Genomic DNA, 24,603 nt, shown 5'->3' on the forward strand with positions numbered 1-24,603 from the left:
ATTTTGTGGATTTTTTGGCTGCTGCTCGCTCAGGTACAGATTGGAGGCAAAATGAGGGATTGGATTTGCTGATGGCTCAGGTATATGGTGCAATATGAAGGCTGCTGGCAGTTGCACAGATGTTTGGGGCAATATCATTGATTTTTGGCTCCTGCTGGCACAGGTACAAATTAGGGGCAATATGAGGATTTTTTTTAGCTGCCTCTGGTATAGGTACTGATTGAGGGCTTGGGAGCAATTTGATTGATTGACTGCCGTTGGTACAAATGGGGGAAATATGATGGTTGCTGGCACAGGTACATGGGGCAATATGAATGGTAAGGTGGGAAATGGTGGGGGGGCACTCAGGAGCGATCCTGCCCAATTTGCCAGAGGTGGCCTTTGTTTTTGCCGCCCCCATGGCACTCACCTTCAGCACCTTCGCTAGTGCAGAGAGCGCAATTGTGCTCTCTGCACTAGAAGAGCCGAATTTCCTGGTTGAAAACCGTCTCTTAGTTACCAGGAGCTGCATTTTTGCCTCCCTAGCAACCAGGAGGGCACTGCCGCCTGAGTCCAGTGCCTCAGCTCGCCTCATTGGCTGAGCGCCCCTGGGGGCACTGATTGAAGCCCTTGCCTAGGGTGCCAAAATACCTTTGCCTGGCCTGAATAACAGCACAATTGCATAGAACTCATAGTGGAGTTATTTTTATTAATTTTCTTTCTGAGAACGAGCCTTTTCTATAAAATGCATTCAAAATCAGTAGCTGTAGAGGTAAATGCCATGTGGAAAATCGCGTCCATTACGTAGGTTCAGCAAAGGGGCATGAATGATGGCGAGTTTCCCAGGCAGAGTCCATTTTACTGTGTGCGAGTAAAGCAGTGGGCATGTGGTTGCAGCAAACTACCATTAGTGCGTGCATGAGTGCTATCGTCACTGCTGCCTGCAGGATTCGCTCCACTATTGACCTGCATTTGCAGCTGTACACCCAGCCCACTAAGCCGCAGTTTTCGTCGCAAACTGGAAGCGGTCACACACTGAAACCGGGGAAGGCGCTTTTCTGGTCCTTTAAGAAAGCCAATGACCTGTGTGTAGGAGGAGGGGCCGCATCCTGAGAATCAGGTGCATGTCTGAAGGGATGATGTCATCTTCCTAACGAGACCTGCCCGGGAGGGACAAGGGATGCAGAGCGAGCTATTGCCTTAATTGCATTGTTCCAGATGGGAGGATGCACGGGACGCTGAGGGGACCGCCTGCACTTCGTGTATCACAAGCAGCGAATTGTACCTCAGTCAGTCCGGGCTGTTGCAGATACGTAGCAAAGGCAGTTTCAAGGTGACACGCTGCCACTTGTTATAAGTCAAAACAAAAACTGCAGGTAGGGCGATGTGCTGTGCTGCTGACGTCATTATTTACTTCCCAAATGTTTGCTTGTAGATCAACGTCACTGTCATTAACCCTGTCTGCGCCGCGAGGGCTGGATACTGCAGCACTGTGTTCTTCTTACTTCAATCCTCCCTGTGTGTGTGTGTGTGAGGCTCGGCATCACTCTGCTTTGCAGGTGCTTCATATGACTATACTGGTACTAGGATTGTTAAGTCATGTTTATATCAGTGACACTTTGAGGCACGGTGTTATGGTGTCAGTGTTATCCCTGCACATAGCCTTGTTTTGGAACAAGTGACATCTGCCATTTTTCTATAAAATGTATGTATTATATATCTATTATATATATATATATATTCATCTGGGCCCAAAAGCCTTGTTATGACTGTGACAACAAAGCCTTTGCACATGCTATTTTTTTTTTTTCTAACACAGTGGATGTGGATTCTTTTTGCTATAAAAATGTGATCTTAGAAAAGAATCTATTGCAATTGCACAATACATGGAAGGAGAACAGTTAATCAAGGCTTTTCATTCAGATGCCATACTTATAGTGGGCCTGGTTTGTTTATATTTGGTCCTGGCAAATCTATATTTTTTTTCCGTACATTAGTATTCATAATGGTACCAATTTATTGTAGTATTAAACATAGATGTAGCATGTACCAACCTAGGAAAGCTATCCATATTCTCAACTCAGAGAAGCAGAATCAACATGGATGCGGCTGCTGTTACATAAGCTGTATATGTCGGAGAAGCAGTGCTGCACATTGGCTTTCAGAAGCTGGTGACTGCAAGTAACCTTCCCCTGGCTTTTAATGTTGCTGTAGCATCCTCCCTCTAGGACCCTCTCTGAAATCCATATCATTGTAGTTTCACTAGTAATATGCATAAAATGCCAGCTACTATAAGCAGATTCATTTAGCTAAAGGGGTTGTTCACCTTCCAAACCTCCTGGACTCGTGTGGAAACATTTTTAATGAACAATGGTCTGCATGCTTTATGATTTATAAAACACCATTATCTATTTTAGTGTTCTACAGAGTTGGGGGGAAAAATATGATGCACACATGTGAACTATTACAAGACCTCAGACTTATTATAAAGCATACAAATAAAAGACAAGAAGAAAACATTTTAAGAATTCCAAATAGAAACAAACATAGATCCCACAGTGAAAAATGGGTAGTGAAAAACAAGCGGAGCTCACCCTTCCTGTAGTGTAGCGTGTTGGCCGCAGCTCCCGCGATAGTCCGGCAGCTTCAAGCAGGAACCTGCAACAGTCTCAGTGTATCGCCGTTTAGCACTGGCCCAATCACCCCTCAGGAGTCGCTACACATTTCTTTAAAAAAGCAGCTTTTATTCAGCTCAATAAGTGATTCATTGGCAGTGGGAAAGTGATACAAACTAACGCGTTTCGTGCCCTTCCTATTGTCACTTTCTATTGATTGATTCACTTTGAACTCTGATGAAGTGCCAATAGGAAGAGCACGAAATTCGTTAGTTTGTACCACTTTCCTACTGCCAATGTAATCACTTATTGAGCTGAATAAAAGCTGCTTTTTTTAAAGAAATGTGTAGCGACTCCTGAGGGGTGATTGGGCCAGCGCTGAACGTGATACACTGAGACTAGAACCAAACATACCTTTATTTGTATACAGTAATTAGATGAAAGAGTACTTTCCCAGTGTATGCCTGAGTATCAAGTATGTTAATACATTTACATTTAAAACATGTTAAAATAGACTCTCTACATACAGGGGCAGATTTACATAGGGTCGAATATTAAGGGTTAATTAACCCTCGATATTCGACTGCCGAATGTAAATCCTTCAACTTCGAACATAGAAGTCGAAGGATTTACCGCAAATAGTTTGATCGAACAAAAAAACGGTCGATCGAAGATTAAATCCTTCGAATCGTTTGATTCAAATGATTTTAATCCATCGATCGAACGATTTTGTTTCGACCTAAAAAACATTAGAAAGCCTATAGGGACCTTCCCCATAGGCTAACATTGCACTTCGGTAGGTTTTAGGTGGCGAAGTAGGGGGTCGAAGTTTTTCTTAAAGAGACAATACTTCGACTATCGAATGGTCGAAATAGTCAAATGATTTTTAGTTCGAACCGTTCGATTTGAAGTCGAAGTTGTAGTTGATGGTCGAAGTAGCCAATTCGATGGTCGAGGTAGCCAAAAAAACCATTCGAAATTCGAAGTTTTTTTCCTTCTATTCCTTCACTCGAGCTAAGTAAATGGGCCCCACAGTGTCAGCAGTGTGAACCCATGTAATAATGTGCTTGTGTCAATATGTTGATAAGAGGAAAAGTAGTCATCACACCCAGGATGGCATAGCAACAGTGGAATTAATAATTTTATATAATATTGGATAAGAACAGCATTAAGGTAGGCTCTATGGTTAATTTTATCAGGAGACCGTTACCTTCCTTTATGTCTTTGGGGTGTAGGGAAAAAATCCATGCAGATGCTGGTAGAAGGTACAAACTTGCTGCCATTAGTGCACAGGCCAAAATCAAACTCAGGACTCCAGAGCTGTAAGTCAGAAGGGCTAACAATGCTATTGTGCTGCTGCCTTAGAGCAGAATCATTACTACTATGTAGACTTTGAAATTCAAGTATATGAATACTTTATGGCTGCAGTGTATATGTATATATAACATGATATTCAAGTGAACCAGCACTCCCATATATATAAAAAAAAAATATTTTATTTCTGTTGCATCAATATCCAACGTTTCGGTCCCTGCTATGACCTTTCTCAAGGATGATACAAAGACATTTCGGCCAGTCATAAATAGTCTTACAGATTCGAATTCTCCAATCAGTGCTTGTTATCCAAAACTTATTAATTAGGTGACCCATTGTAACCTTCTTTACCCTAGTGTCATAAAAAATACTTTTATCTTGATAGTGTTACTTTCATAAAACACTCATCCCCTGTACATCATAAATATCATAAATAAGTGTATAAAGTTTTTATACACTTATTTATAATATTTATGATGTACAGGGGATGAGTGTTTTATGAATGTAACACACTTATTTATGATATTTATGATGTACTATACACCCCGGCTATAGAGGCCTCATCCTTGGAGCAGTGTTTATTTAGCATTTAACAGGCCATAGTCAAATAAAATTATTTGTTCAAGATTATCATAGGTTAAGGGTACAATTACAATAAAAGTCACCCCCTTAGTGCTTAATACTGTCAACAATATTTATATTACTGTGTCTTAGTACTTTACAATCAGTGTAGGGGCTAGGATAAGTCCTGGTAGGCTATAAAGCATTGTTTACATTTATTCTCAGCCTATCAGAACTTCTGCAACATCACTCAACTGTGGTGTTGAGCAGTCCAAAACGTGGGTCTGTGCAGAGGCATTGGGGCTTAGTTCTACATTAGTTTAGTGTAAAATTCTCATCTTTGAAAAAATGTGGAAATGTCACAAACTTTTGGTATCAAACAGGTGACCTGTTGATGCTACCTATTGATTGGTTTGTAAGGGCTCATACATATGATCTCTTAAACCTGCCCGCCCCTGCTATCCATTTTAAATTGCTCAGTCACAGGGGAGCGCAGGAAGGAATGCAGCCAACTGTTCCCTTATGAGCACCTACTCACAGGTGCATGTAAACACAGGTGGAAGCAACATACTGTGTTTCACCAATAATATTCATTCCTTCCTGTGCTCCCCTGTGGCTGAGGGCATTAAAACGGAACGCAGGGGAGCACAAGTTTAAGCACTCGTATGTATGAGCCATAAGAGTTACTAATCCTTGGAAACTATGCAACTTTACATAGCTCTCATACCCCCATATGTAATAAAAGGCACTAAGTTTGCCCAGGAGCAGTAACCCATGGCAACCAATAAAATGTTTACTTAAAAAGGTGGCCAAAAATGTTGCCTTCTTATTGTTTGCTATGGTTTACTGCTCCTGGGCAAACTTAGTGCCTTTTATTACATAACTCCATGTACATATTAACCATTTACATGTACGTGCTATAGAATCCAGTGAAACAACACCGTTGATTCTGCATTTTGCATATCCTTTAGGTCTGTGTCACACTGCCTGTATACCAGGGACATTGCTTTGAAATTGCGTAGAGCAGAAAAAAGGTTTCAAGGGTAACTTTCCTGTAATTCATATATTTCTTAACTGTAAAGGAATTTAAGTTAAATATATTTTTGTTTTCGCATATGGGTCAAATATTATTGCCAAGCATTTGGCAAGAATATTTAATTACATGTTAGTGAATCAATAAAAAGCAAAACAGGTACATCAAACCATTTAGGAAGTTGAATGTCTGGTGTGATGGCATACCCATAGGCGTAGAATGATTCAGTAACTACTGCAACTGTTTGCATCATATGCCCCTGGGGGCTATTCCAAACAAATGTTATTTCTTTTTTTCTAGTTTTTGATGCAAAAATAGTTTATTAGTGCACTCAATCATATTATTTCCTGAAAAACAGCCCAGTTATGCTGTTTAGTTGTATGAAATTGCTAATAACTGCCTGGTGCCAGAATCTGGCTGTTATGCTGGGAAGACCAGTCTATGACTCACAGCATGGCAACGTTATTTGCAGCAGCCCAAACATGTTTGGTTGAGCATCTCCTTATTTATAGCATTAGCAATCTGAAGGATTATTGATTAAACATTAACCTTTTGTAATTCAATTTAATACAACATACTTGTATAAAGATATTCATGTTTAAGATATTCCCACTGGCAATTCTGAGTGCCAGATTCATATAATTAACCTGGGAACGTATGTCCTTAGTTGAAGTAGCAGTTTATCAGAGGTAATCGCTGCTGCTGGGAAGGGCAACAGGAGTTAAAGGAACAGTAATAGCAAAAAATATTAGCGTTTTAAAGTAATGAAAATATAATGTACTGTTGCCCTGCACTGGTACAACTGATGTTTTTGCTTCAGAACCTCTAATTTAGTTTATATAAACATGCTGCTGTGTAGCCATGGGGGCAGCCATTCAAAGCTGAAAAAGGAGATAAGGCACAGGATATACAGCTGATAAAATATAAGCTCTGTAGTATACAATGGGATTCTTCAGAATGTATCTATTATCTACTGTGTATCCTGTGCTTGAATGGCTACCTCCATGGCTATACAGTAGCTTGTTTATAAAAACTATAGTAGTGTTTCTGAAGTAATCACACCATTTTTACCAGTGCAGGGCAACTGCACATTATATGGTCATTCCTTCACACTTTTACAGTGTTACTGTTCCTATAAATATTATTGATTCATTTATATCATATATCATTTATATAGCACCAGCAAGTCATGCAGTGCCTTACTATAATTTATAACAAGCAGGGTTCTTGCAGCAAGGGTTACAGAATAAAATAAGGAGTGTAGGGTCCTACTCAAAGAGCTTACAATCTGAATGGTAAGGGACAAGTTGACATATATGCATTTTTAAAGCAAGGAATATGACACACAAACGTGCCTGCATTTGTAAGGTACCCCCTGCCTTTCTCCCTCATCTCTTTGCTATTCAGCTGTGTCAAATCTTTACGGCTTTAAGAAGATGGAATCTGCAATTGAGATTGTGCCTAGGGGGTTGGACAAAGTACTAAGTGCCTGTTTATATTTGTCTGCTATCCTATTGGTTCCTTGCCCTGATTTTAAGGCCAACATCAATCCTAACTTTTTTTTTTGTAAAGCAGAAGTAGTACAAGAGGGGGACCAAGGTACAGTTGCCACATGGCTGGAATTTAACTGTAAGGGGCATATTTATCAAAATGTGAGATATGGCCAGTCTTTCCTCATAGCTTAGATTTTTCATACCTTTTATCATCTTAGTTGCCCATCTCTGCACCCTCTCCAATTCAATAATGTCCTGTTTGAGCCCTGGAGACCAAAACTGCGTGGCATATTCTAGATGGGGCCTTATCAGTGACACTGACAAATCTATGCCCCTTTTTAATACAGCTCAATACCTTATTTGCTCTTGATGCTGCTGACTGGCATTGCTTTCTACAGACCAGTTTATTATCTCCAAGGTCCTTTTCCATTAAGAATTTGCCTACTGTAGTCCCATTAAGGGTATAAGTGGCTTGGATATTTTTACATCCCAGGTGCATAACTTTACATTTATCAACATTGAATCTCGTCTGCCACAGTTTGATATATGAAGGCTTTACTCTCAAAAGGCTGAACAGGCCTGAGCCCTATGTCTAAAATCTGGAACTAGATTCATATACCTGTTTTCTTTCCAGAACACAATGCAAAAAAGCCATCTATCCAGCCTAATGGATAATAACCAGAGAGGCATGAACAGATAAAGTTACACAAAAGTGTGCTACTTATTGAATTTCCCTTCCTATGGCTTAAAATTAATTGAATTGGATGATATGACTGTTGTATTTGATGATTACTTAACGTTACTAAGGCTGCATATAAATTAACTAAAGTGGGAACAGTATTATGTCAACCATTATAACTGAAGAAATGATCTACAGGGCTAAAAGAAAAATATTGAAATGTATTAGTGGAGCTTTGACAAGTTGTCGAACCACACGAGAACAACATGCTGAGATTAAACCATACTATCCTAATAACTCTAACATGGAGTAAACACAGCTCAAACGAATAAAATCCTATTCTGGCAATTAGTTTAATTAGTTAATAAAACTTGCCTTAAACATGTTTGTATAACCATTAAAATATCTTGATGCCCTCTATTTGTGGGTATAATGACTGAAGGGTGGCAGAGGGAAGTTGGATTCTGTGACTTCAGCATCTCGCCATGTGGGCTAGCATTATAAATTGTTTCTAAGGGTATTTAGATTTGCTATCAATATCGCAAAAAGTCCTTTCACCAACCAGTTATTTCCAGTGGTGTATTTCTGATGGAATCTGCCCCTGCCCATTCTCTGGATTCTGAATACTTGTAATTGCCAGAACCGGTGGGTCCTGGACCTTAAACCACTCTGCTGCATAGTTCAATTGGCAGAAAACAATGCCCCATGTTTCTTCAACCTTGTAATTGTAATTATCTTTGTTTAGCCAGTTTTACTTGGGCTGTTAAAAAGGGGAACTATCGCAAAAATTTAAATACTGAAAAATAAACTTTCTAAATACAATCAATTAAAAAATCCATATTCTTTCCTAGCAGATGAATTAGAGCTCACTCAAATTACTGATTTCAGTACAAAAAAAAATCTAACAAAATAACTGGCTTTTGCACAAATTCTGCATGTAGAGACAGGATTTCTGGTGATTTTATAATAGATCTTCTAGGCAAAAGGAGCCCCCCCATAAGATATATTGGATCTAACTCTCAATGAATATCTGACACCCAACTCTTGAATGAAGACAGAATAAAGAGAAGCAGATGCTGAGAGAGGAACAGTGAAGATAAACTTGATTATTTCAGAAACGTTACAAGATTTTTAATCAATTGTATTTAGAAATTTTCATATTCCAGTATGCTGGGGCTTATATTAAATTTTCATTTTCATAATCATCCCTTTAAATATCTTGGGGGGGGGTGGTTTCTTAACATTAAAGTAAGGTGCTTCTATTGTATAAATAGTTTCCTGTTTAAGCATGGTTTTATTTGAAGTATTATTTTTTGTTACCCACTGCAAGTGAATCAAATACTGCAGCAAGTCTTCCATAGCTTCATCTATCAGTGCTTGCGAGAGAGCCAATCTTGTGCGTGGAATGTGCTGCTACAGTGTGTATAGACTGTTCATGGTTAATAATTGAGGCGGGCATGTATAAGTTGCACGCTATTGGCTTGCTATTTTGGGTAACTGCTGTTAATTGTTCTATATGTTGCAGATAACACTTAATGCATAGATTGCTGTATTTGATTCTACCTTATAGAATATTATTAGAAGATTCAAACCTTTGTGGAAATTCTATTTAGATAGGTAGATAATATATATTTCACTGTACGTACAGTAAATGTACATTTAGATTAGACATAATAAACCACTATGGTCTGCCTCTACATATTTGAACAAGAGATGGTAATACCTATACTGTAACAAAAAGAAGGCTATAATGTGGTAATCTCATATACAGTATTCTGAAGTATGTACCCTTTCAAGTAAATGGTGTCTGTGGCAGCGCTTGGAATGTTAGTATTTTCGTTAGCATAGCTGTCAGCTGCTTCAGCCTCGGGGGCTGCAGTCCTTGGCTAGGGCGCTCTGAAGCTTTTTTTTATTTAGCTTGTTTCCGTAGCAGAATCATTTTATCACAATTCAGGAAGCATCTCTATCCAATCATAACACAGATTTGCAAGAATGGTTGGTTGGAAGATGTGGAAACAATGCATTTGCTTTAACCTTGATATGTATTTTTTTCCAATATACAGTAGCTAACATGCAACACATTCTAGAAATCCTTTGCCTGTCTTATTGATAGAGTTTTATTATTATTATCATTTAAAGGAGAAGGAAAGCTCCAAGACAGTTTATTGCCAACAGATTAGCAACAATAGTGCAAGCTAGAACGCTATATTTATTCTGCAGAATGCTTTACCATACCTGAGTAAACAGCTTTAGACACTGTCTCTGTTTGTTTAGGATAGTAGCTGCCATATAAGCTTGGTGTGACATCACTTCCTGCCTGAGTCTCTCCCTCCTAATTTACAGCTCTGAGCTCAGATTACAGCAGGGATGGGAGGAGGGAGGGGGGAGAGGAGCAAACTGAGCATGTTCAAGCCCTGCCCTGGAGGTTTATGCTGAAAACAGGAAGTCTGACACAGAAGCCCATGTGTACACAAAAGAAGGAAAGAAATTCAGTGTTTATTTTGACAGAGGACTGGGAGCAGCATTACTTTGAGGGTTTACTGGTGTATTTATATAGACCTTTCTGATAAAGCTTACTTAATTTTAGCCTTTCCTTCTCCTTTAAGAATGTATGGTCATATATTAGCAGTTGTTGTCGATAATACATTGTGAATGTTTCCAGGCCAAGAACTCCCTGTACTAGTGGTACCAGGGAACTCCCACCAATGACAGTGGGAGATGTTATGGGCAGTTTTGAGCTTTTCCATGATGGCTAAAATACACAGACAATATGTGCTACTGCCTTAAAGGGGACCTGTCACCCAAAAAAAATTCAAAATCCTTTTTTTATCACATTAGTCAAGCAAAATGAACTTTAATGACACTATATAAATGATATGAATCTTGTTTAATTCAGTCTGGGAATTCATAATTATAGCAAGCAGGCAGGAGCCATTTTGTGGACGCTGCTATTAAGGCAAGCCTTGCGTCATCTCAGAATCTTGTTTGTGCACCAAAATGGGGGACCCAATGTCCACCCCATGCCCCGGCTACACAATTAAACGGTGAAGAGAACAGGGGAAAGTGTGGAGAGCAGTGACATCTAGGAAGTGCTAAATGGAAAATGAAAGTAATTGCCAAGGAGGGGCAGACAATATTTGATTGACAGCTGAGATTTTTAAATGAGCTTACAACAGCTATGAATGCTTTAATACAAAATATAAATTTGATTTCATGTTTGATTTGAAAAGGACTTTTATTATAAAGCTTTTTGTGTCTGGGTGACAGGTCCACTTTAAAGGAGAATTCAACCCCTTCGGCGCTAAATTCCCTCCCCCCTCCCCTGTGTCCCTCTCCCTCCTCTCCCCCTCGGGCAAATGCCCCTAACTTGTTACTGACACCTCCGTGCAGTCCCTCTCCTGTTGAGTTCACGGCAGCCATGTTCGCCCACGCGCTCTTCTTCCTGTATATGCGCAGTATAGGGATTTACCGGTAAGGATCTACTGCGCGTGCGCCTGAAAGTCAAGAAGTTTCCGATTTATTTTTTGGAAACTTTGTGACTTTCGGCGCATGTACAGTAGATCTTTACCGATGAATCCCTCAACTGCGAATACAGGAAGAAGCGCGCACAGGCGAACATGGCTGCCGTGAACTCAGCAATAGAGAAACTGCATGGAGGGGTCAGTAACAAGTTAGGGGCATTTGCCTGGGGGGGAAGATAGGTCGGGAGGGAGGAGGGGAAACACAGGGGAGCGGGGAGGGATTTTAGCGCTGAAGGGGTTGAATTCTCCTTTAAAGTGTATGTGTATTTGATCTTATAGTTTGTTTATTTGTTTGGGTGGTAAAATTGGTGGATATCTGAGTGTACACTTTGTTGGCAGAGGACAAGTTGTGCAGAAAGGCTTATTGAAACAGAATGTACTGCATTATATTGCTGTAAAAAACTCATGTTTTTTATGTACGACAGTAATCATCAGTACTATCAGGCCTCTGGTGATTTGAAAGCATTGCTTGTAAATGGCTGTATACAGATGAAAAGCATGTGACATTGGGGGGGGGACTTCTTAGTCTGCTTTTTGAGACTTGGATGCAATGTTTTAAACATCTTTTAAAACATTTTTCTTTTTTGCTGACCCAAGCAGAATAACAATTATTGATTGTTAAAATCCATTCCAGCTGACACCATTAAATTAAGTCGCTGTTTGCTGTTCTGCATTTCACATAGAATTATTGAGAAGGCAAAAGTCTTACCCCATATGAAATAAAAGGCACTAGGTTTACCCGGAATCAATAACCCTCAGCAACCAATAAGATGTTTGCTTTTAAACAGCTACAAACTACATGCATTCGACTGTTCGATGCGATTGCTGCACACTGCATCTTCATCCGACAGTCGGATGCATGCAGTTTGTAGCTGCGATATTTCTAGTACTTACATTATATTCAGGGTCTCCAACTGGTCGCCTGTGTGTCCTTGCAGCGTGACCCAGCGCACTGCATCAATTTGTGGAGTTCTGCCCTTCATCATTGCCTAATATTAACTTCTAGCCAGGGCTGTTGTACGGCCTTTGTGGGTCCAGGGCAAAGATTAAATTGCTGAGTCCCACACACTGCACAGAATAACTTGATTTAATAACACACTTACTGACTTAATCTGGCCGTACATTTACAGATCTGCTTGTTTAGCAACCTTGAGGTGGGTTATATTTGGCTGATCCAATTCCCAGTGATGGAAATGCAGGCAGTCCGGTGAGGACTGCATCAACTAGCCAGAATTTTAAAACCTGCCCAATCAATATCTGACTCCTTTTTACCCACATATCGGTCAGGATAGCTCATCAGAAGGCCCTGTACATGGACTATTAAGCTGTCACCCAATCCAGAAGGACTGAATCGGCAGCTTTCATCAGCCACGCAAGTAGCGTAGGGCAGGTAGAGTGGGGCACACACAGGGAGTGTAAGGCAGGCACAGTGGGGCACACCCAGGCAGCGTAGAGCATGTTGCATTAGTATGAAACAAACAGCTTACATGCCCTTTTAAAAGCACTTCATCTGTGGTCCATGACTTATATGGTCGCTGTACTCCCTGTAGACCTCTACTATCTTTATTTACAATTGTTCCTATATACAAGGCAAAAAAAGACAATATATTTTCAACAATTAGGTGACTCCTAATTTCTCCTAGGGTTGGTCACATAAGCTTTGTCACATAACCTGTATAAACACTAATTTGTTTTGTGGCAAAGTTATTTATATCACAGTGTTATGCAAGAAAACTGTTTTTGGAGCAGGAGTAATGATCTGAAACTAATAAGAAAGGTTCAGAACTAAAATCCACTGTTACAGTGCTAATTGTTTATTTTGAAAATAATTGCTAAAATGTATTATGTGGCTCAGTTGCTATTGTATAACTGCTACTATTTATTATATTTTTATTGCAAAAATATTCACCCCCCCTTGGCATTTTTTATGTTTGTTGCCTCACAACCTGGAATTAAAATGGATTGTTTGAGAGTTTGCACCATTTCATTTACATTTACATTGCCTACAACTTTGAAGATGTTTTTTTTTTTATTATTGTGAAGCAAACAACAAATAGGACAAAATAACAGAAATCTTCAGTGTGCAACTGTTCACCCCCTTTAAAGTCAGTACTTTGTAGAGCCACCTTTTGCGGCAATTACAGCTGCAAGTCGCTTTGGATAAGTCTCTATGAGCTTGCCACATCTTGCCACTGGGATTTTTGCCCATTCCTCAAGGCAAAACTGCTCCAAGCTCCTTCATGTTGGATGGTTTTTGCTTGTGAATAGCAATCTTCAAGTCTGACCACAGATTCTCAATTGGATTGAGGTCTGGACTTTGACTAGGCCATTCCAACACATTTAAATGTTTCCCCTTAAACCACTCGAGTGTTGCATTAGCAGTATGCTTCGGGTCATTGACCTGCTGGAAGGTGAACCTCCGTCCCAGTCTCAAATCACAGGCAGACTGACACAGGTTTTGCTCAAGACTATCTCTGTGTTTATCACCATCCATCTTTCTCTCGACTCGGACCAGTTTCCCAGTCCCTGCTGCTGAAAAACATCCCCACAGCATGATGTTGCCACCACCATGTTTCACTGTGGCGATGGTGTTCTTGATGTGATGGTTTGTGCCAGACATAGCATTTTCCTTGGTAGCTGAAAAGTTACATTTTAGTCTCCTCTGACCTTCCTCCATACATTTGGGGAGTCGCCCACATGCCTTTTGGCAAACTCAAAACGTGCCTTCATATTTTTAATTTTAAGAAATGCCACTCTTCCATAAAGCCCAGCTCTGTGGAGTGTACGGCTTATTGTGGTCCTATGGACAGATACTCCAGTCTCTGCTGTGGAACTCTGCAACACCTTCAGGGTTACCGTCCGTCTCTTGGCAGGTTTGTTGTGGTACCATTGTTGTGGTATCATGTCAGAAAAGGTGTGTTTATATGGATAGATCATGTGACACTTAGATTGCACACAGGTGGACTTCATTTAACTAATTATGTGACTTTTGAAGGTAACTGGTAGCACCAGGATTTTTTTAGGTGCTTTGTGGCAAAGGGGGTGAATACATAGGCACATGCCAATTTACAGTTTATTGGGGTTTTTTTACACCCATGGATGTAAGTATTTTTAGGTCACAAAAATATTGTGTTCAATGTTTTTTTTAGTTTTCCATCACTATATATGCATTTCTGAATTAAGTGTAAAGATATATGGAGAGAACTTTCTTGCAGTTTATTAAGACACAAGGCTTAGAAATAAAGTTATTACCAATAAAAGAAGCACAAGTAGGTATGACTGGGACATAGTTTGTGGTTGTGAAGGACAGTAGAGCCTTTGTTTGTTTTGCTGAAAATGATGTAATATTTTATTTTTGCCACAAGAGGAAAATAGCATAGTACCACCCATTTCAGAAAGATGTTTTAAATACCTGTACAGATGTTTGGGTTGGGCAGTATTGTGTAATATTTCATGATAAAGTGGTTGCAATTCTTTTAGTCAATCCAGTATATTCTGTCATTCCTACTTATCTTTAGTGTGAAACATTTTGGCTACTGCCAACAAAAACTAGAAACCAAATGAACACTAATTGTGCCAAATGGAAGTTCGAATTAAATGCATAAAATCCTTTTAAAGGATCATTAGGATGGAGTCTACATTTTTAATGAAGACATCTTTATTTCTGAATTGCACAAGTTGGACACTTATTCCAGTGATTACACCAACTGGTATTTGGGATTGCTTTTTACATTTGTTGTGGTCTAGAGGACTGAGAAGTACCCAAATAAATGTGACCTTGGCATTCCCAAAAAACTCCCATAGTGTCAAATTTTGGCCTTGCACTACAACTCCGGTCGCTGGCCAACTCAAAGGACACGTCATAGTGAAATTTATGTTTGGATGCAGAATTGACAGTGACAAAAGGAGGTAGGTACTAGGTATCCAAGGTTGGTGGTATGGGGAACATTGAGACATAGAAACTTATATTTCAAACCAGAGAGTCAATCTTTTCTGCTGCAAAGGGCAGTTCTGCAAATTGTCAACACAAAATTTTTACGCATTTCAACGCATGATTTTACTTATAAAATCTCAATTGATGTTTATGGGGAAATCTGGAAATGAGTTAAAATTAAAAGTTATTTTCAGCGACTAACTCATGGGACATGACTTTTCAGTGAGTTTGCAATTGATCCTTAGCATTCAACTCAAATTCAAAAGCAACAGTTATGACTCATGTGGCCCTCCCCCAAGTCACTGATGGGTAACTGACTTCCTGGTAAATAATCAGTGGAAACAGAGAGCTGCAAAGCAGGAAGTAGTGATCTGGCTATTATGTTAGACATCCAGTCACTCCAGCCTTTATACATAACATTTTTGCCTAACTAACTATATTAGAAACAATTTTGATTTTGGACAGGCTATCTATTTATCCATTTATTCTTCAGAAAGCTTTCTTAAACAACACTGTGTGAAGTTCTCAATGTTTTTCCACTCCACTATGTGTTTCCATGTTATCTAAAAATTTGAGACGACTGTGTTTTAATAAGCATACACTGGTTTAAGATGGTACTGCCTGTCATGTTCATGTCTGTGATGTGCTCAAGCTCGCAAAAAGCTGTACAAAAAAATCTTTGTGTGCAGTGAGTAGGGAATTTGAAGCAGCAGGTGTCTTGTCAGCCTTTTGAATGAACAACAGAGTATTATCATGCTGATAATGTCTGATTGTGGCGTTACTATTGCATGTCCATATACTATTGTGCTTGGGGTTTCAAATTAAGAAACTCTTAGGGGGTTATTCACTACATTTTCTAAGGAGAAAACAATTTTCTTCATAGGGGAAAAACTGCAATTTTTTGAGATTGATTATACCCTGAGGCTGCTAAAAGTCTGATTTAAAAAATACTAATACTCTCAAACCTGCCAAGGTCATGTAGAAGTCAATGGCAGATGTCCCTTTTACAATTAGAATATATCATGATCTGCGCTGGGTTTCATACAATAATGCATTTTTCAAATTATTTTATTGATACATAAGGGTAAAATTGTGGATGGGAGTTTAGTCAAAGTTGTTTTAATAAAATAATGAGGAAAAAAACTGTTTTTGGTAAATAACCTCCTTAATGTTTTCGTTATAAGTTCATATCCTAAACTGAACACAAAAACCTACAACATTCTTTATTTAAAAACAGCAGCCGTCTGATAGGGAGCAAGCATTTCCTAGGCAGGTAAAGGTTTCATCTAGAAATGATGCCCCACTTGTCCATTGCACACACAATTTAAAAAATCCTTTTGGGTTGCATTTGTAGTGTGCCACTTTTGAAAGGCACTGGCTAGCATAATAGAGTGGAGGCTGCTATATGTTATGATATGTCATATCCTGTTTTAAGTGCCTAGTTGTGAACAGAAGTTAAGCAGGAACTTGTTGGACCTTCAAGACATTCACTGCAGACGTAGATAAAATGAACAAGCTGCATTCATACAGACATTGGACACTTAGATTTCATTAAAATAAAGACTTTTAGATCAGCAGCCAGGTATTGTGCTGAACTCTGATTGCCATTGACTAGAGTTTTGGAAGGAATAATAACCGACCGAGTAATTTACTTCCCTTAGTGTTGATGCAGCATATTTCCCATGCCTCCTACCCCAGCAATACTGCTTCCAATCAGGTAGGGAAGGAATGTGAACTGAGAGAGGATTGTCTTCATTGTAAATTGGCAAGGGGAGGAAGAAGGATTGTGAAAGGCTGCAAACTCTCCTACAAAGTTCTGGAGAGTATTGGAAATGTGTCATCCACATGCAAGTATAATGTGGTATGTTTTGTATATAGATGTTGTTGCTCCTTCATGTTTTGGTTGTTTTCAGATTTGCACAGTATTTCATTTAGTTTCTGCTTCCTTGTGCTCTCCATACATGTAACTGCTGAACTTCTCTTTCATAAATCAGATTTTTTTTTTTTGCTCAGAAAAGGTTTTTATTCGAAAAAAAAAAATGGTAACATACAGGGGTTACAAACATTATACCGTGTAACATGCAAGTTACATCCCAAGATATATAAACCTAGGGCCAGTGTTTACCTTGGCCCCCCTTCGCACGCTAAACGACTGAAAACCTGAGGTGGGGTATACAACTTTAGGCCCCTACGCTGACCCTTCCTCTATAACGCAGCTCTTTCAATTGCAGCCACATTGTCAATAGCCATGTGCCATTCTTTAATAGTCGGCAGTGCAGAGTTACCACCTTTCGTGCCTGAAATAGAGCCTTTAAAATAAAGATCCTGGTAAATTTGTCCAAAGAAGCGTCCAAGTCCAGGTTCAACAAACAGGATCTAACTCCAGCCGCACTCCACCCCGGAATGGCATTTGTTAACCATGCTATCACCTCCTGCCAATACTGTTGTAGAACTGTACATGGCCACACCGTGTGCAGCAGGGTGGCCACCTCCGTCCCACATCTAACACTCAATGGTGATGGCACCACCTTCATAACATACAACCTGTGCATAGTATAATACGCCCTGTGAATGAAGTAGAGTTGCACCAGCCTGTGCCTTTGGGACAGAGAAACCAGCAGTGGTGTACCCATGATCATGCGCCATTGCTCATCCGTAATACTCAATCCTCCTCCCATCTTGCCCTGGCCGGGAGCTCTGGGTCTAGATATAATGGTTTGTGGAGCTGTTTGTATAGAGTGCTTAATACAGATTTAACATTGAGCTTGCATGCCTGAATTCAGGTTCTAACAATACTTAAGCTATGTTGATAAAGATTAAGTGCTATGCCAATTGAATGGAATATTGAATATGTATTAACTCGCAAACCCCATTTGAAAGAATTTTTAAAGTAAACACAACTGAAAAAATACACCTGTTAGAAATGCATTTATTTTTTTTATTGCCAGACAAAAGCATAATGCGTTTTCCTCTTCATTGCAGTCCAGTTAAAATTCAGCTAGTAAAAGTTTCTCTCCAAGACTTCGTTTAACCTGCCAGGGCTGTGCTTTCATGGTCTTTTGTATGACAAGGACTATGGATGATTTGTGTGGTTTCACCAGAAAATTAGCATGTCAATGTTATTTCCATATCTGGCTGTTGTTCACGTTAACAAACAAGGGAAACTTGTGCTCACCACTAAATTTTAAACCATTAAGTGGCAGTGAAATAAGGCTGTGACTGCAAAATTCATACCAACAAATACAAGAGTCCTCTGACCGATTATCAATATATTTAAGACATTGAGATATTTTGTGCATACAGTTACTTGAAAATGCCTTACCCTTTAAACAAAACATGGATTGTTTGTCCATATATTGCAATATATTTAATCTGGCCATCAAAGTCATCCACAGTCTGCAGGCCCAGATTTGTGGCGAGGCCACAAAGTTCCGGGTCTAGGGTGGCAACATTTTAGGGGCGGCATGCCGCCCAGCCGCATCCTAAGGAGGCTTGGGGACGCAAAGTTCCCCAGTGCTCCTGTGCTTCTTAGCATGCTAACGTGCACGCGGAGGAGGGGTTGCGTGTAGTAACTTTTCATCACTAGGACCATGTAGTGGGGGAGGGGGCATGCATGTGCGAGTGAGTGCCTGGCAACGGAATCTTTCGGCCTCGGGGCCGTGCCATGGAATCCAGCTCTGCCAGTCTGGTCAGTCCTACACTCGAATTTCATCTGATTCATTAAGAATTCTATTACTTCATTATACATTTCAGACAGGGACTAAATGTATAAAAGACTCAAGCCCTAATTATGGGAAAGATACAGAGGTGAGTACATTTCAGCAGAGAGGTCAATTAATAGTCTATGCCCCCAAGGTTAAGAATCCGGTGGGCCCCAGCTGCTCCAGTCCGAACCTGTTTAAAAGTATCATAGCAGTAATTATGGCACTGTTTTATCTCAGAAAACAGGCATCACGTTTCTGCTTTTTGCAGTTTTGGAGGAATGAAGTCCGTTTAGGGCTGACATGGGGTTAGGTGGGGCCCCCCTTCCAACCAGGTGTAGCCTAGTCTCTCACTACCCAGCCCCCAGGTAAGAACAATGGAGGGGCTAACAGTGGAGGAGAAAAGAGGGACAGGCTAGGGGAGGCAAGGGGAGGAGTGCTGGTTTGGAAGGGTCTTTAAGGGGATGTACAGTAAAATAATTCAGACTTACTTGTGTTTTTTGTTTCCCACCCTCCCTCCCTAGGTAAAATGGATCCATTTGAATAATGGTGCTCTAGGGTGTTTTACGACCGATCGCCTGGATGGGGTCAGGAAGGAATTTTTCTTGTAGCGCTTATTGGCTGAAAAGAGCTAGAGTTTTTGCCTTCCTCTGGAGTACCATTATCTGTGGTGGTCAACAGTACTTGCCTGGGTCAGCTGCGGCTCAAGGAAGGTCAAGGTGGTATTGAGCCAGTGTGTTTCAGTGTGGCTCTAGGAGTACGAGTTGGTCATGGTGCAGGCCTACCTTGATGGAGTCACAAGTGTGCATCAGATTTGGACTGCACGGTCTTGTCTGAGGCATGCAAGATACTGGGTTAGCGCCATTTATGCACAATGAAAGAGCAGGGGGATGGGCTAAAAAGCGTTCACGTAGGGTGCTCAGCCCCATGATCCCTGCTTCATGTTTGACCAACTTTTTGAGAATACAATTCTTTTGAGAATACAATTTTTTTGAGAATACAATTTTTGGGCAGTGAGCCCATGTTTGGAGAATAAGAGCCACAGCTGGGGTTGGGGTGTACCTAGTCCTGTGACTGAGTTGCCATTCGAGTCAATGGCAAGTGTGGCTAATTGTGGGTGGGTTTGTATGTTTCATTTTGTTTTTGCTCTGCATTGGCTCAAACGGCTTCAAAATGCAAATAAAACAGAAATTTGCAACAATTACTCATGTTATATTCCACTTGATGTGATTGTGATTAACCATTAGTGATTTTTCTTAAATTTACTTAAAATCCCAGATTGTTATACTGTAGTTGTGATAGAGATTAACCTTAATTATATTATAATCTGCCATCACCCCAACATCAAGTAAGTTTGCAGTAACATAAAAATAAATGTACTCAATGCATCCCAGAAATGTGTGTGTTTAAGTTAAAGGAACAGTAACACCAAAAAATTATTGTGTTTTAAAGTAATGAAAATAAAATGTCTTGTTGCACTGCACTGGTAAAACTGGTGTGTTTCCTTCAGAAACAAGACTATAGTTTATATAAACAAGGCTCTGTGTAGTCTTGGGGGCAGCCATTCAAAGCTGAGAAATGAGAAAAGGCACAGGATACACAGCAGATCACAGATAAACTCTGTAAAATATCCACTGTGTATCCTGTGCTTGAATGGCTGCCCTATGGCTACACAGCAGCTTGTTTATATAAACTAAAGTTATGTTTCTAAACACACAGGTTTTACCAGTGCAGGGCAACAGTACATTATATGGTCATTCCTGTATAACACTTTGATATTTTGGTGTTTCTGTTCCTTTAAGCAAAGAGAATACATCCCTCATTCAATCTTTATAATATTTACAGCTGAGTGCGTCATCATTTTTGAGATTATCAAAAGTAATAAATGAAATCTGTGTATCTTTTAAATGCATTTTTATGTATATTCTTTATGTATATCACTTCATTTAAGGGGCTCAAAAGTAATTGGACAATTGACTCAAAGGCTATTTCATGGGCAGGTGTCGGCAATTCCTTTGTTATGTCATTATCAATGAAGCAGATAAAAGCCCTGGAGTTGATTTGAGGGGGATGCTTGTATGTGGAAGATTTTGCTGTGAACAGACAACATGCCGTCAAAGGAGCTCTCCATGCAGGTGAAACAAGCCATCCTTAAGATGCAAAAACAGAAAAAACCCATCTGAGTAATTACTACAATATTAGGAGTGGAAAAATCTACAGTTTGGTACATCTGGAGAAAGAAAGAAAACACTGGTGAACTCAGCAATGCAAAAAGACCTGGATGTCCACAGAAGACAACAGTGTTTGTAGATCACAGAATAATTTTCATGATGAAGAGAAACCCCTTCACAACAGCCAAACAAGTGAACAACACTCTCCAGGAGGTAGGTGTAGGTGTAAGTCTACCATAAAGAGAAGACTGCATGAAAGTAAATACAGATGGTGCACTGCAAGGTGCAAGCCACTCATAAACATCGAGAATAGAAAGGCTAGATTGGAATTTGCTAAAAAAAACGTCTAAAAAAGCCAACACAGTTCTGGAAAAACATTCTTTGGACATATGAAACCAAGATCAACCTCTACCAGAATGATGGCAAGAAAAAAGTATGGAGAAGGCGGGGAACAGCTGATGAACCAAAGCATACCACATCATCTATAAAACATGGCAGAGGCAGTGTGATGGCTTGGGCATGCATGGCTGCCAGTGGCACTGGGACACTAGTGTTTATCTATGATGTGACACAGGACAGAAGCAGCCGAATTAATTCTAAGGTGTTCAGAGACACTGTCTGCTCAAATCCAGCTAAATGCAGTCAAATTGATTGGGAGGCGTTTCATAATACAGATGGACAATGACCCAAAACATACAGCCAAAGCAACCCAGGAGTTTATTAAAGCAAATAAGTGGAATATTCTTAAATGGCCAAGTCAGTCACCTTATCTGTACCCAATTGAGCTGTATTTCACTTGTTGAAGACTACTTTAGACAGAAAGGCCCACAAACAAACAGCAACTGAAAGCCGCTGCAGTAAAGGCCTGGCAGAGCATTTAAAAGGAGAAAATCCAGAATCTGTTGATGTCCATGAGTTCAAGACTTCAGGCAGGCTGTCATTGCCAGCAAAGGGTTTTCAACCAAGTATTAGAAATTAACATTTTATTCTCAGTTTTTTCATTTGTCCAATTACTTTTGAGCCCCTGAAATGAAGTGATTGTGTTAAAAAAAGGCTTTAGTTCCTCACATTTTGATGCAATCTTTTTGTTCAACCCACTGAATTAAAGCTGAAAGTCTGCAGTTCAACTGCATCTGAGTTGTTTCATTTAAAATTCATTGTGGTAATGTACAGAACCAAAATTAGAAAAAAAGTTGTCTGTCCAAATATTTATGGACCTAACTGTGTGTGTGTGTGTCTTTTAACTAAATTGCACTTAAACTCAGATGTTAATGCTTTTATACTTTCAACTTAAATTTTACTTTGTACATAGATGTTGTTATTTTCTCATACTAAATTGTCCTTCTGTTTTGTTTTTTAACTAGGTTTCTGAAATCTTTTGGACGCCTCTTACAGGAGTGAAACATTGTTCAAGTATAAAACTTTTTCTTTCAACATAAAGGGATCCGTACAACAACGCAGGACCAAACTATTTCCCAGACTACAAAACCCACAATCATGGGGTTTGGTGATAATAAGTATTCAGTGAGATATGATGATATATATATTTTAATGCTTGAATACATACAAAGAATACATTTATAAAATGGTCTTCCCTAAAGAGCTTTCTCCCTTTGGATCCATGTTTTTAACAGCTTCCCTTGCTTATTTATTTTATTTTGTTTATTCTTGTCTCTAAAAAGTTCTCTTTGGGAGGCGAGGCTTGCAAGACTAGGCAGAATACCATCAAATAACCCGGAATGGTGATTAAGTGAAGTATTTCTTCCCAATTCTGACCTCTTTACAAAGCTTCCTGGAATTTCCAGTCATTCAGTTATTAAGACACAAGGTTCGGATGTTCAGAGCAGAGAAACATGGATATATCAAAGCCTTTAATAGGACCCATATTCAGGATAACAAACAAAATAGAAGATTCCTGCAGTATCGTGCTGTAACCTGCCCTTGTTGAAGTTGTTTTCTACTTCTCCTTTGCAATCCACAGGGTACCCAGATGTGCTGTTACCGTGTGTGGGTTGTGGCCACTTTGCTTTTTTCCCATTCACTTGCCTGATCTGTGTATACTGTAATTGCTGTACCACATAAACCCATGGAGGGACTGAAACTGGAAAAAGACACAGTATTTTTCTGCTTTCGGCAATACCTACAGTAGTTACATTTTTATGGATATCTCTGCTTCTAGGATTTTTTTTTCTAAATGAATATTCTGCTAAGAACACAGACATTTACTCTACAGTTCAGATAAGTTTTCTCTAGCATCATCATCACTATTGTATTAGGCTTCACTGTCAATTTAGCACAGCTGTTTGTCAAGGAGGAATTTGTACCAGGATTTAAACAAAACCAGTTAAAACAGTTTCTGTTCATTTTTTGATTGTATCAATGATGTCCTGGAAGAGAAATTATTTTGCTACAGGTCGAGGAGGAGTTCAGGAGATGTTTACTCCACGTAATTCAATATCTATTGCTCCTAGCAAAGGCCTGATTAATGAGCCAGGACAAAATAGCTGCTTTCTAAACAGTGCACTGCAGGTAAGGACTATGCAATAAACACAGAACCTACTTCACATGATTAATCCCTTGTTCCTGTTGAGGTGCCAGCTTACTTGCCTCAATTTCCCTGCAGTGATACTCATGGTGTTGCGCTGTTGTTTAGCAAAGTTAAATCTTTTTAACTCATTTGATTAATTTTATGGGTCAGTTTCCAGACTGTACTTTGAAAGAGCAATGTTTAAAGGGTTAAAAGGTAGAGTGTGTGTATGTCCCGCAAATCCGGGCCTGTGTATGTGTGTGTGTGTATCCATGTACTAATAGAAAGGTCAGTAGAATGCTAGCTTGTCATAATACAGTATTAACAATGTAAAAATCTCTTCTTTTAATCTTGGAGTTATTCACATTTTATTGCCCCCAGCAGAAGGTTTTAGAATTTGCTAGTCATCTGTACTTTTACAACGCTGAAGAATAACCTGCTGCCCCAATTAATTGTTTATTCAAACAAGCCCTTTATAGACACTAAAAGGGCACTTATGACCTCAAGTACGATGTGCAAAGTGCCCTTTTGGACATAAATCAGCATGTTTTTTTACTAGGGATGCACCAAATCCAGGATTCGGTTCGGGATTCTGCCTTTTTCAGCAGGATTCGGCCGAATCCTTCTGCCCGGCCGATTCACAGCGAAAGCAGTTGTGCATGTATATGGTACCAAATTGGATGTAGGTTGAAGCTAGCATTGGGGTTTTGTCAGTCGCAGCACTTGCATTAAAACTCTTGTTTTTGTGTGATTTTGTTTTTGTGAAAAAGTCTGCTGTGCCTATTAACACAAACTGATGTGGGATCCCTGGAATTACCGTAGCACCTTTCTTTTGGGTGGCTGTAGCTGCAGGGTACACATACATGTACATATATATGGTTCAGCAAAGAAGCAGAATGTATATAGTGGCTAATAGAGCAACTATACCAAAGTGGAGTTTTGTTGCAAGCACGTTTAATGAATCGTGCCAATATGCACACAATTTGTGTTTATTTTAGTGCAAACTCAATTGCAGCTTTATTTTTAAATTACTATTTTAAAGGAGAAGGAAAGTGCTCCTGATTGCTGAGAACTG

General features: G+C 39.6%; 1 protein-coding gene across 5 annotated transcripts in view; it reads left to right on the forward strand.

Moving 5' to 3' along the window:
- The first annotated feature begins 668 nt into the window (after positions 1-668).
- The window catches only part of LOC108697504 (inactive ubiquitin carboxyl-terminal hydrolase 54-like), a 60,819-nt gene continuing 36,884 nt past the window's right edge, over positions 669-24,603 (forward strand). For 2 of the 5 annotated variants that reach the window (XM_041571102.1, XM_041571105.1), the window contains exons 1-2: positions 674-1,241; positions 22,366-23,530. In XM_041571102.1, coding sequence (XP_041427036.1) covers positions 23,381-23,530 — 150 coding nt within the window. In that variant the 5' untranslated portion in view covers positions 674-1,241; positions 22,366-23,380. Of the gene's footprint in view, positions 1,356-22,365; positions 23,531-24,603 lie in introns of all 5 variants that reach the window. The other 3 variants (XM_041571106.1, XM_041571104.1, XM_041571103.1) reach the window with 3 other exon arrangements.

Source organism: Xenopus laevis, chromosome 7S (genome assembly GCF_017654675.1).
Source record: "Xenopus laevis strain J_2021 chromosome 7S, Xenopus_laevis_v10.1, whole genome shotgun sequence".
Classification (NCBI taxonomy): domain Eukaryota; kingdom Metazoa; phylum Chordata; class Amphibia; order Anura; family Pipidae; genus Xenopus; species Xenopus laevis.